At 36.7% G+C, this 14474-nt stretch overlaps 1 protein-coding gene across 5 annotated transcripts in view; it reads right to left on the reverse strand.

Moving 5' to 3' along the window:
- The window catches only part of GBF1 (golgi brefeldin A resistant guanine nucleotide exchange factor 1), a 4751435-nt gene that overhangs the window by 255012 nt on the left and 4481949 nt on the right, over window positions 1-14474 (reverse strand). For all 5 annotated transcript variants that reach the window (XM_044055999.1, XM_044056000.1, XM_044055998.1 and 2 more), the window contains one exon: window positions 4927-5028. In XM_044055999.1, coding sequence (XP_043911934.1) covers window positions 4927-5028 — 102 coding nt within the window. The remainder of the gene's footprint in view (window positions 1-4926; window positions 5029-14474) is intronic.

Consider the following 14474-nt stretch of genomic DNA (forward strand, 5'->3'; position numbering starts at 1 on the left):
CTGAAACTGCAAATACGGCATGTTCTACAGTTAGTCCTAGTCAGAACAGGACAAAATAAAACTTCTTGCATCTAGTAGTGGTGAAAAAGTCCTATATGTTGTTAGAAAAGCAGGGACACATATTTCATCCTTAACTCAAGGCTGCAGCTATAAGATTCAGTTCACGAAAGATCTCACCAGGGAAGACTTCTGCAATATGGTAAAAAAATAATTTTTGCCCAGTTTAACCATGATCTTAAACAGACCAACTTCTAACCTAACTAAAGCAGCTCACAGAGCAAATGGTAAAACCACCATTGCCTTATCACAATAGGTTTACGATGTACACATTTCTGAGGTGACCAAATCCACAGCACCCATGACTGTTGCAGTACAGGCTCCCACTAGGCATCTGGATGGTCATCACTACTATCAAGCAACTGGTCAAAAATGAGTATAAAACTATTCCCAGTAACATTCTAGAGATCCCTGTACTTGATCATTTCAGTACCGTTGACAGGGGACAGAAGTTAGTTCTGGACTGGACCAGATCAGAAAGAGATTTAGACCACAAACCAGTTCTACCAGTATATCTGAGGTGGTCATTCATAGATGGAATATCAAGTCCAATTAATAAAGTTTCTGAGCTCACCAGGGAGCCAGAAAACGTGCCGTGGAAAAAGAATCTGGCCTTGCAAAAACAAGTCATGCCAATCCTCTAGGACAAAGACAATTAGCAGAAACTCACATCCAAAGTAACTGGTAAAACGTAGCAGTAGGTAACCATATAATGAAAACCACAAAAGTTTCAGGATTTATCGTTTCAAATTCTACAGGCCACAGTCAAGCTGCACTAGTACTCAGTCCACAAGCTACAGCAGAAATAAAAATTTCTGGAATACGTACCTTTCACTACTGCTGCTGGTCTTAGACTGTGACTTATTTTACTTCAGACACAAAAAAATACATATTCACTCAGCACTCCAGTAGTGTAAGTAGGGTGGGGAGAATGGGGCAGCCAAAATACTAGGGGTCACAATCCCTGATCAATCTTCATTGCATTATAGGCATTGATGATCAGAACTGAAGCGTTTAGAACTCCATGTGTGGCATAAACTGCAGCAAACAGTAAGCTACAGTTTACGAAAAAAGAGCTTTTTTGGGGTCTTAAAGTTGGAAGAGCTTTTTAGAAGGGGATGCCAGATTGGGGAACTGCCTTGGGTGCCACAATAGCTAGATAATGCTCAACTCTAAAATGGTCCCACTATGGCTCCAACGAAAACAGGGATACAAAGATAAAAACATGTGCGACATGCAGAAGATATTCAAAACACACACTACACATTCCTGAAAAAGAGCAAAATAACTAGAACAAAGAGTAATCTGACAGGAAATGTACCCTACCTAAAATATGCATGTTCAGTCAAATCAGCCATGGGGCTAACATTTCATCTAATTTGAAGTGCTTAGTGAAAGAATGTGCTCTACAAGGACATAATACATATGTCAACAGTTGTCATTTCTGAAAGATAGTACAGAGGATTATTCAAGTACTGCGTTCAACAGCTACTGGCAAAACATTTTTTATCAGAATGCTGTATGCAGTGAACCAAGCAAATTTGGGGACATGTAACTTAGAAATTGTAGGACTGAACATTTATTGTAGCGAGCCAGATAATTAAAGATGTGTGATTTAGAAATTGGAGTAGTCTACCAACAGCAAATGGATGAAGTAGCTGAAATAAATGCTTGAATGCCTTATCTTCCAAATTTAATGTAAGAACTCAAGGTATATGCGGAATGTAGACTAATACATGCAATACACTTTTTTTTCAAGGAGTTAACCTCCATTTCTGGATAACCTCCGGTCAGTCAGGCAGCTTATATCAGAGATGCCCACATTCTATTTCTTTTTTTTTTTTTTTTTTTTTTTTTACTTCATGTAAAAATGTGTCCCTCTAAAGTCTAAATGCTTAAGACCTAACCATTCCAAAATGAAACTAATCAAAAAGATGACCCACTGACTACAGTCCTTTAACACATGTCATCACAATACTGAAATGACTTGACAGCTGTACTTCAGCTGCCAAATCTGGATATCTCTTTTGCTTCATCTTTCATGAACAATGCCAGGTTATCAAACTTCAGCTCAGACTACCACTTCAAACTCTAACAAACTCCATCCTGGAATGGGTTATCTTCACCTACTTTCAACATATCAAGGCTGCAGAAATCATCCTGAATGAACTGTGTGGTCTGGAAAACATTTGCAAAACTGAAAGCCAGATACTTAGGGCAGCATTTCTCTTACCGCTCACCTGTTATTCTGAACTAGAACTTTGTTCCTTCATTCAAAGCTCTCCCTCCTTGGAGGCAGTGGTCTTTCAAGGAGGGAGAAACAGTTTCCTCATGTGTCTTAAAGCCAAAGTCCACCCCCCCCCAAAAAAAAATGAAAAGGTGAAAAAAAAGCATGAGGAAATAAGTGGCCAACAGATCAGATCACATCACAAAACAGAGATTATGCTTAAAAAGGAGTAAAGACTAGGAATAACATATGCCACCCTCCGCTCAAATCTACAGTACAGGGACAAAAAATAATTCATGCTAAAGAATGTGGAAATTCCCACAAGGTGAACATGGCAGTCAAGCATAAATATGTTATACATTTCCCTTTCTAAGTGCCCACAGTAAAGCAAATGGAGTACAAGCACAGCTTAGCAGAACTTGCCAGAAGCAATCCCATGCCCAGTATGCCTGACACAAAGCAATGAGTCAAAATAGCTGTTTTGGCAGAAGTCTCCATTGGCTTGATCACTCTCAAACATGTACTAGGTACTCCTCTGAAATGACGACAGAGGTTCCATGTTAGAAGGTGGCATTTCTCCAAAGCAGCTAAAGTTTGGTAACACAACTATTGTGGTACTAAGTCTGATGAACAGGGAAAACATCCCTAAAAGGAAAAGTTGTGCACCTCTGCTGAAAGGAATTTATAATTCTACCACTACACAAGAATGTGCCTAAGAAAAAAGTATGGATCCATTTCTTTAATCTTACTTTAATCTTTATTATCTTTAATCTTACTCTCATTACTATTTTCAGTCTATCTACATAATTCGTGAGTTGGAAATGGAGTAGAAACACCAATAATAAATTTGAACGATAAATGAGGGACAAGTTATAAGCATCAAAATAAAAATGGTATACAGAACCCCTTAGGGCTGTTCATGTACCATTAGCACATTTACTAACTGAATTTTTAAGGGAAGTCACATCCTTGAAGTGGTAGTGTAACAAAAAAATTATTTCAACTAATTTTCAAAAATGCAGTCTCTGCCTTTGACATAGAAGAATAAATCTCTGACTACCCTCAATTGACCTGAATTTGATTACTTGCTCAGGGACTTGACACAGGCAGTGAGGATGGGTGTGCCCATCCTGTGGGCAACTGATGGTAGATTCGGTCCATTCACCTCAATACTCTGCTGAAAAAAGGTTGGAGGCATGTCAGGGTTTGGGGGGGGGGCTAATGTAGGGAGGACATGGGTGTAACCACCCAAGGTGGTGATTGCAGACCTTGTTGTGCATGCAGAGTGGCACACATGCGTGGATTAAAGGGGCAATGGCAGTCTTCACTGTGATACAAGTACTCATGCCACAACCAAGTGAGGGGTTAAAGTCAATCATACAAAAACTTCCTCATAGGAAGAATACAAGAATGCTGTTAAGGGCACAAGCAACCTCATTGTCTGCCTGTACATTGTCTCCATCCAGTGAGGAATGAATCAGCATCCAGTGTGGGGAAGGCTGATTGAAGAAAACTGACTTAAAAACAGCAGAGATGCAGAAATCCACATTCAACTACTACACAGATTAAACAACCAAAACAGAGACAAGAAACGAAAAGCTTCTCAAAGGTGGTAAGAACTGAAGAGGAAGAACACAAACATTGGTTATGCATGGGATCCAAACATCAGCACCTTTACTGGTGGGATGCCAGTGCTTTTACAGGGAAAGAAGGTGTTTCTGAAGAAATGGCTGAAGCAACACACCTCAGATAGCGATTAAACTCAAATGTTATGATTTACTGTTACAGTGGCCCACTCAATCCATATTGTTTGAGACCGGCATTTACTTATGGTATATATAATCACCGTTGCTTCCTCTGCACTGCTAACAAACAAATAGGAGCTTACAGACTGTGTAGTTTCATGTTATCCTTCTGCCTGGCCTGCAGCTGTCCCTCTCCTGCTCTCCTAGCCCAGTCCAGATGACGGTTCTCTCTCAACAAAGAGACAGTTATGTATACATGGTAGCCCACATTTCTGTTCCACTGCTAAGTGCTTCTTGTGCAAGGAGCTTAGAGAGTTACCATGTAACGCTGACTAGTACATGGGAGCTCACCATTCCTCTCAACCTCTTACTGCAAGAAACTTGGACAAATCCTAAAATAATGGGGGGGGGCACAAAGGCCTACAAATAGGGTCAGATTTTAAATATTGCTATTATAAACTTAGAAAATTGCTACAATAATAGGATTTGTGTTAATGTGTATCTTCTGAATGATATGAAATTTGAAATTTAAATGCAAGTCATTATTTAGTGACTTCAGTCTTCAGTGATTTGCCAGAAAAATACAAATTTTAGGAGAAGCAGACTAAAAATATGAGGTAAATATCTGGACATTCTGTGAAAATCCTGGACAGTTGAGAGGTATGGAGCTCACTTTCTACTCACGCCCAGCTTTTTGTTGCACAAAGAATTTTAAATGTAAAAAAAAAAAAAAAAAAAAAAAAAAAGAATAAAAATTGGTCACCTTAATACTTAAGCTACTGAAAGATGTCTGCAGTTTCATACAGAAATTAATTTAACATGATTAAAAGCAAATAAACATGCTTTGACTGTCTGTGTTGACTTCAGTATTTTTAAAATGGTAGTCACCAACCATACCTTGGACAGCAGTGTGGAGGCCCTCATTCTGGTTTCTTCCATCCCTCCTACATCAGCAGGACTAATATTTTCAAGTAGTTTTGTCAACAAGGGAAACATGACCTGTGAAGAATTGAACAACATCGACATTTAAGAATTATAATTTGAATTCTAAGAAAAGATCTTGCTAGAAAAATCCAAAATGGTCAGACACAGCACTGAAAAATAAGGACAGACCAACAAGAAATCCACAATAAAAGAATTATACTTCCTTGTGCATCCCTCCAAAATGCAAACTTTCTATAGCAACAATTTTGCAGCCCTCACACACTCATGGTCACTTCCTCTTTCCCATGACATTGATCATCTCTTGAACAGATAATAACCCCAAAAATTGTACAAAAGAAAAACAGGGAAAAAATCACAATATGTAATTGAATAAAAACTTTTGTCAATGAAACACATTCAAAAACTGAATAATGCTAGATATGGCTTCAGTGTTGCACACAGTTTCTACCACATTGTCTTATAGATGAAGTGAAGGCTATGTAGACAATCAACCACATTCTGAATTACAAGTCAAATGAAGGACAGTATTAAGTATCTTTAATGTCGAGAGGCAGGAAACTGCAAACACAGTGCCCATTAACAGAAAATACTTAACAGTACCAGTGAATTTGTGATTGCAGTTTGACAAGATGGAAACAGAGATCTAGGTCTGAGGAGTAGTGATGACAGGTACTGCTCAAGAGTGAAGTAGTAAAGATTTAACAGCTTCAATATAAGTATACCAGGAAACAGGAAAAACTGGAGGGCAATGGGAAGCAAGTCTACTCCTTCAAAATACCACAGGGAAGAGGCAGAAGTACAGACACAAAAAAGACAGTCTGCAGATAAACAGAGATGCAATAAAAGACGGTTAATAGGCCAAGTATCTCAAACTTCCAGCCTGTAAGCCTCTCAAACACTTCTAATTCATCCTGTGAAATTATTTTTCACTTACTGAATTACTGAAAAAAAAGTCTTGTTTACAATAGAAATACACACATAGACAAATACCTGTCTTTGTGATTTAAGCCACTGCCTGAAACTTGTTCAACACATTCATAGCTGCATTTCTTGTAGATGTGTTTTTGCTAAGTTTACCCCTTACATATGGACTTGTCCAGTTGCAGACAGGAGTGATGTCAAATCAGAGGACGTTTTCTTTTTTTGCTGCAATAGTTTTTGTTACACCACAATAATAAAACAATAAATGGAAACTCAAGTAATTGTTCGAAGAAAAACAAAAACAATTATATTTTAGTTGGAAGGGTGGGAACTGGACTACTACTAGCCGACGGATAAAAAAGTGTCTTGGTTTGATTCTTCTAGAACAAAGTATTAAGTTCAAAGGCTGTTATTTTCTTCTACTGCGCAGTTTTTTTTTCATGATGACCTTTGTCTAAACATAATACTTAACTACAGTTTACACAGCAAAGAAAGTTGAATTATGTTGCAGTGGCAGCTAGTAAACTAACATTTGGCATAAAGCAATGACCTTATTTAAGCTAGATGTTTCTTTACTTGTCTCTACTGAATTTGTAGAAGTCATTGTTTTCGGGGGGGGGTGGCAAATGAGGAGAAACTGGAGTCAACTGTCCATATTCTGGTATGCTCTATGGTAACCATTTCAAATTTAGAGACCTGTAATTGCAGGTCTCTAGAACAATGATACTAAATATACAAAACTGGACTTTATATTTCAGGGTAATTCTTTTAAGTCAGAGATACATTTCATAGGTAAGTATTAGTCAATCAGTCTGCAGACCATTACAACCCTAGCCAATAAACCATATTCAAAACTGATCTCAACAGTTAGCATATTTAAGTGACAGGGATATGAGAGGAATGTAACTCCTTACAACGGTGACTGCAGGGAGCTTTCTCCCATGTACAAAAACTTAAAAGAACAGAGTTCTGACATTTGCTGTTCTCCCACATGTTCACTTCATTTTTTCTTAATTTTGGGACAGCACAGGTATGCAAGTAAAACTACCACAGCAGTAGATGTTCGAATGATCACTGCTGCAGTAGCACTGGATATACAGTTATATCCTGCCAAACATATAATAGTGGGACAGCTCCCAGTGCTAAAGGGCACCTTCTACGTTTCAAAAACATTAACCAGTTCAATCAGAGCTGAAGAAAAAGAGTGGTTTGGGACCAACCACTTCAGAGCTTTCATTTCAACTGAGAGGGGTAAGCTATAGCCCTGAAAAGGTAAATGAGACAAAACTAAAAGTTTTCACCCTAGTAATAAAAGTGTACAAAGAAAATAAGGGGGGGGGGTGGGAGGGAAGGAAGAGCTACTGCAGCAGTGATCATTCAAATAAGTATTTTTTTTTAAACAAGAAACATCTTTATTAAATAATCATGTATGACACAGGCAATTTTACATTTATATAAATGAAAATAAACCATACTGACACAATCTCAGTTGCAAAAATATGCACTACAAACCATGCTGACACAACTGTACCTGCAAACATTATAAATCACTTATAATCAGGGTTGCCATATTCGGAAAGGTACAGGTAGGGCCCAAAAAAAAAAAAGAAGATCTTTCACCCTAACTGAAGACCAAAAAAAAAAAAACTGAACTGAAGTGGCTCCGCTTTGCGATTTATGACTGGCTCATATACCAGCATACGTGCCCAATCATAAATCGCAAAGTGGAGACTGCTTCACCAGGATTTTAACCAGCAGTCTGGGATTCGGGATTGGGGTGCTGATCCCGGGACAACCCCACTGAAATAGGGACTTCTGGCAACCCTGCTTATAATATATCCAGTCATTGTCAGTCAACCATTACATAGCTAATTCAAATCCTGCCTTCTTTTAAACTTCATTCCACCTTTGCATGTATTCATCCAACAATTCCCATATTTTTTCCTATGTAATTTGTTCCTACCCTTTTCTAAATATCCCAGTTCCAGTTTAATCTCTGCTACTATCTTCACTACTTCTAGTAAAGTTGGTTTAGACTTTGACTTCCATTTCCTATCAACTGCTTTTTTTGGTAGCCATCATTATTAGACTCAGCAAATTCCGATTCTGTATCATAGCTCAAAAAAATAATTTCCTTAGTTACACCAATTTTCTCACCCAGCATCTGTGACAGAGCAGCCTGCAGGAAATCTTTAAAGTCTGCCAACTCATTACACTCCCAGAAAATATGTTCCCAGTTGCCTCTTTCTTCCCCATCACACCTCCAACATTTGCTGTCTGCCTGAGGAAAAATTATTTGGAGTCTACTTGGGTTATAAAAATATCTATGTAAACACTTCCAAGCATGATTCTAAATCTTCTAGACTTGTTGCGTTTTTAGGAGACATACATATATCTCCCATTGTTTCTTTATGAGTTGCTTATCTTAATCTCACTTACCAATCCTTTCTAACCTCCTCTGAGTCTTACAGTTATCATGCAATATTTTATATACTCTACTAATTATTCCTTTCTTAATTGCAACTTCTGTTCTAAATTCTACTAAAAATGCTACCAGTGCTGGTCTTTCATTTAGGACCACCCTATTTCCGTCGCTTTGCCTATACTATCAGTCCTTGTTAGGGGAGGCAGTCTTTAACCTGCAGTCCAAATAAGTTCTTGGCATCTTACCATTCTATTACCCTTCAGTCGCTAGTTATTTGCTCCCGATACCTTGGTTCCTTTGCCAGTTTTCTCCAGTAAATTCCAGCCCCTTCTTTCCAATTGTCTGTATCACTAACTACTGTCATCTCTATCGGCAGAATCTCCTTTCCCCATTCCTGTGTTGGCTTAGTCTTTAGAATAATTTCTGCTAATTAATGAATATAATATTCTGTTTGATTATTGTTATTCTCCTTAAAGGACTGCATCCAAAATCCCAGTCTCTCCTTGTTTCTTGAGCTTCCCACCTGATTCATCATCATCTCTTTCCACTTTGAATTACAGTTTTCTGCTTGTATTATGCATAGGAGCCTTAACTGTGTTACTCTGAACTATCCCTTCAAATCAGGTATCCCAATCCGCCCTGCTCTAGTGGAAGAATAAGCTTACCCAATTGACTCTTGCTGTCTTCCCCTCCCACATAAAATCCTTCAGCTCTTTATTAATTGCTATCTACAACTTCTCCTCTGCTTGATAAAAATTTGCCTGACCTGTGTATAAGACTAAAGGGACTACACACATTTTAACTGCTTGTATCTTACTATTGACAGCCATATAAGAGAGATTCCATTTTCTCAATTTTTGTATTATCTTTTATTTTGTCTCTTCCCACATATTCTTGATTGCCACACCGGAATAATTTTTAATACAGACTCATAAATACTTAATTTTATCATGTCCCCCATACGTATGGATATTGCTGAACCAATTCCTATGTGGGTACATAATTTACAGCTATTGCCTTTGTTTTAGCTTCATTAATTTTTTTTATCCGGAAAAGACATGAAACTGAAATATGTTCCACAACACTGTAGTGTCCCTTTCTGGTTTTGTCAAGTATAAAATAATGAAAATAACGAGAATGACTAGTTTGGACTCGGATTTTGAAAAAGAATGTAAAATTTTGGAGAAAATGTTTTTAGAGCGTGGATATCCAGAAAATTTTGTGTGGAATATTAGGGAAGAGGTTGAAAGAGGCAGGAAGGACAGATTTCAACCTATTATAGGTAGGGGAACACATAGTGAGAGTATGAATTCTAATCCTGGGATAAGTAAGAACAATGACAAACATGAAATATATGCGAAAAGTTTAGTGGTGGAGTATAATGCATCCAATCAAAGGATGAAAGAACTTTTGGGTACTGAATGGAATAAATTCTCCACTTTAACTGACATAGATGAGGTCACAAATATACAACCAAAAATAGTGTACAAAAACTCTCAGAATTTAAAAAATATATTAGAAAGGAAAGTAAATACTAAACAACAGGGAGATAGGAATAAAGTGGGAACATTCAAATGTGGTAGGTGTCAGCAGTGCCCTTACATTATTAATAAAGGGGAAGTATATATTGAGAGTAGGAAAAGATGGTTAAAAAGTAATGATTATTACAATTGTGAAAGTAAAGGAGTGATATATCTTGTTCTCTGTCAGAAATGTCAATCCTTCTATGTGGGGAAGACAGAGAGACACTTAAAAAGAAGGATATATGAACACACCTATAATATTACAAAAGGGAAATGTACAAATGCACTTTTCAAACATTCTATCAATTGTACTGAATTTAAATATTTATTCTTTGTATTGGATCAAATCAAGCCTGATACAAGGGGTGGCCTGTGGGAAGAAATATTAGAGAGTAAAGAGCTTTGGTGGCAGGTCAACCTTGACGCTAGTGCAAAACCAGGAATGAATGAATTCATAACTATTTCCCCACTTCTTAAAATAAGAGCTAACAAAGTTTAATTTATTCCGGTGTAATTTCTATGTATGGACACCAGAGGGGGTAAGCATATATGCATTTATATACATAAAAATGGATGAAGGAGAACCTGACAACAAAATAAATACTTCTGTCCTAATGCTTCTTTGAATATAATATGTTTTTTTAAAAAATTTTTAACATGAAGTTGGTTAAAATGATTTATTTAATATTTATGTACACATTTTAGGGTTAATTTAAACATTTAAAAAGTTAAACATAAGATTTGAAATGGATGAGGGTAACATTAAATCAAAGCACAAGGCACTTTATAAGGAATGCATTAATATGCAAGGAATGGTTCATGTGATTTGTCAGTTTGATTTTTAAAATAGGAATTTTATTGGTTTTTGAACAAAATCAATTAGTGTTTAAAGTATTTAAGTTGATGGGTAATTGTGTATTTTGTCTGATGAAGTCCTTTGGTTAGGACGAAAACGCATGGGATTTATGTAGTGAATAAAAGCGTTAACCAAGTTCTGGTTCAACTGTGTTTTTCTGGTCTGAGACGTTATCAAAGGAGTTTGGTCCGTGGCCGTTGGCATCTTTTTCTTGGATTCTTGGTTTTGAGAGGTGCCTATCTTTTTCGAGGTTTTTGTAAAGGTGAAGAGGCTGGCCGTTGGACTTTCTCCTGAACGGCACATCAAACACGAACAGCATGAGTGCTGATAACCAGGAAGAAGCTGGGCAGACCAGGAGGCTGATTGGGCAGCTCACGGAGCTTTTAGACTTGCTCACGCCTTTATGCGTGAATCTCATTTCCGAAAAGAAGCGTGCATCTGAGGCAAGTGACGGTATGGAAGCAGCAGAGAGACCAAAAGGAAAAAGAAAAAGGGAGCTTATCGGTGACCGTGTAGGAGCCGGTGACCTTGACGATACTGGGAGGACTGACTTCAACCCATTGGAAACACCTAGGATTTTTGGAGAAGAATTTAATAATTCGGAAGTAAGAAGAGACACTTTGCATGAACTTGGGGCTAGACCTAGAACCAATGCGTTTGTGGCTTCACAGAAAGGTACTGTCATTAACAACAGTGAAGTTAGCACAACTATGGAAGAATGGCTCAAAAGAGACTTTATTTTTAATAATGCTAACAATAACAAGAAAAATGATTATGGTCAAAGTGATGGCAGTACATATTTAGTTAAAGTTGATAAGTTATATAATAGTATGATGAAATTTAGAACGTATAGTGTTGAAAATGCTTATTTAAAAGAGTGTTTGAGAAGGGAAACAGTCCCTAAAGGTTTGAGGGTTTATAAATACCCTAACAATGTAACTATTGGTTCACATTTCCATGAAAGTCTATTAAAGGTGTTCAATAATTGTGGCTTGGAAATAATGAAGGTTATAATAGAGGAAAATGAACTTAAGCAAAACGAGTTGGGGAAGGAAATAGATGAATTGGACAAAAGCATAAAAGCTGATTTAATTTTTAGTATCAGAGAAGAAAGAGAAAAATATTTTAACATTAGGAAGGACATTGATGTGAAATGTGACAGTATTATTCAACATAAAATAGGGAAGTTAAATAGGGACATTAATGAATACGAAAACAACACTAGTTACCCTAAACCTTCAAATCAAGGATATAATTCAAATGTTTTTAAAAAGAAATGGAATAATAATCATTTTAACAATAAAACTTGGTATGTTAATAGGAAGGATGTTGAATGGGCAAATGAGTCATATAACCAAGATTTTCCACCACTGGAACATATGGGGGTTAATGAATCAAGGACTCAAACAAGGGGGGAAAATTTTCAGAACTGGGGGGGGGGGGGAGGAAGAGGGAGATACTAACGGGTGATACCCTCCAGCCTGATAGTAACTTTTTTGTTGATACTTTTGCTGATAATTTCAACAATATTATAATAGGGGAAGACAACATCAAACATACCTATAATGGTTTTAGTATTTACAATTTTAGTGATTTAAATTTAACTATTCCACATTTTTCCCTTTTAAGTAAGGGGTTGAAATATATACCTATGACTAAAGGTGATTATACACGAACTATTTTAGACATCAAGTTGTTTATAAGGAAAATCAACTTAGAAATTCTGGCTTCAAGGGCAGGATTGAAAAAAGAAACAGGGAAAGAATGGGCCTTAGTTAGAAAATCCATCTATAACCCCCCTTTGATACCACAGCTTAAAAATTTTGAAAACGTTTTGATAGATGGAGTTAGGAAAAAAGATGATGAGGTCTGGTGTAAACATAACCTAAGTAGGGAAGAAAAAGTTGTGTTAAATGAGTTAAGTGGAAATCCACTTACTAGGGTTATGAAACCAGACAAGGGTGGGGGGATAGTTATTATGGATAAAATGATGTATGATGGGAAGATGAACACCATCTTGAGGAATGAAGAAATATATACTGGGGCCTCCCTGAATGAGATTAATATTGCCTATAAACAAATAGATAATACAATACAGGATTTGTTAGTTGAGAAAGTTATTGACATGAAGACATTCAAGTATTTGAAAGTGAGAAAACCAAGAATAGCTACAATATTCGGGATTCCAAAGATCCACAAAAATATGAGTAACCCCCCCCCCCCCCCCTTAGACCCATAGTTTCTGCAGAGGGTGCTAAGACTGTACCCTTAGCTAAATTTATAGACAACAAAACTAAGCATATATGGGTGAATAATCAGATTATTCTTAAAGATTCTTGGGACTTTTTAAGTAAATTGAAACCCGAAATGTATAAAGAGGACATGATTTTTGTCACTATTGACATTATTGATTTATTTAGTTGCATTCCTTATACAGAAGGGATGGAAATGTTTGAGGAGAGTGTTTTTGAAGATAAAACCCTCAGTCATAAGGACAAAATAGCTAGTGTTGCATTTATGGATCTAGTGCTAAAATATAATTTTGTAATTTTTGAAGGTGAATTTTACCAGCAAAAATCTGGTGTTTCTATGGGGGCAGCTTGCGCCCCAACTTATGCCAATATTGTATTGTCAAAATGGGAGGAAAACTTCATTTTGAATTCAGATTACAAGAAATATTGGCTGATTTATCATAGGTTCCTGGATGATATTGTAATTTTCTGGGTAGGGACACACACTAGATTATTGGAATTCATAGAATATATTACAGGAACTACTAGTTTCTTAAAATTTACTTATTCTATTAACAAGGAAGCACTAAAATACTTGGATGTTGAAGTGTATAAAGGGAATGGGAAGTTCGAAACTAAAGTGTTTAGAAAGGAAACTTATGTGAACTCATTTCTACACTATGACAGTGCTCACCCCCTGCATAGTAAAAGAAATATTGTCAAAGGGCAATATGTAAGGGGGTCGAGAATGACTAGTTTGGACTCAGATTTTGAAAAAGAATGTAAAATTTTGGAGAAAATGTTTTTAGAGCATGGATATCCAGAAAATTTTGTGTGGAATATTAGGGAAGAGGTTGAAAGAGGCAGGAAGGACAGATTTCAACCTATTATAGGTAGGGGAACACATAGTGAGAGTATGAATTCTAATCCTGGGATAAGTAAGAACAATGACAAACATGAAATATATGCGAAAAGTTTAGTGGTGGAGTATAATGCATCCAATCAAAGGATGAAAGAACTTTTGGGTACTGAATGGAATAAATTCTCCACTTTAACTGACATAGATGAGGTCACAAATATACAACCAAAAATAGTGTACAAAAACTCTCAGAATTTAAAAAATATATTAGAAAGGAAAGTAAATACTAAACAACAGGGAGATAGGAATAAAGTGGGAACATTCAAATGTGGTAGGTGTCAGCAGTGCCCTTACATTATTAATAAAGGGGAAGTATATATTGAGAGTAGGAAAAGATGGTTAAAAAGTAATGATTATTACAATTGTGAAAGTAAAGGAGTGATATATCTTGTTCTCTGTCAGAAATGTCAATCCTTCTATGTGGGGAAGACAGAGAGACACTTAAAAAGAAGGATATATGAACACACCTATGATATTACAAAAGGGAAATTTACAAATGCACTTTTCAAACATTCTATCAATTGTACTGAATTTAAATATTTATTCTTTGTATTGGATCAAATCAAGCCTGATACAAGGGGTGGCCTGTGGGAAGAAATATTAGAGAGTAAAGAACTTTGGTGGC

Source organism: Protopterus annectens, chromosome 14.part0 (assembly GCF_019279795.1).
Source record: "Protopterus annectens isolate FY-2018-M chromosome 14.part0, PAN1.0, whole genome shotgun sequence".
Classification (NCBI taxonomy): Eukaryota; Metazoa; Chordata; order Ceratodontiformes; family Protopteridae; genus Protopterus; species Protopterus annectens.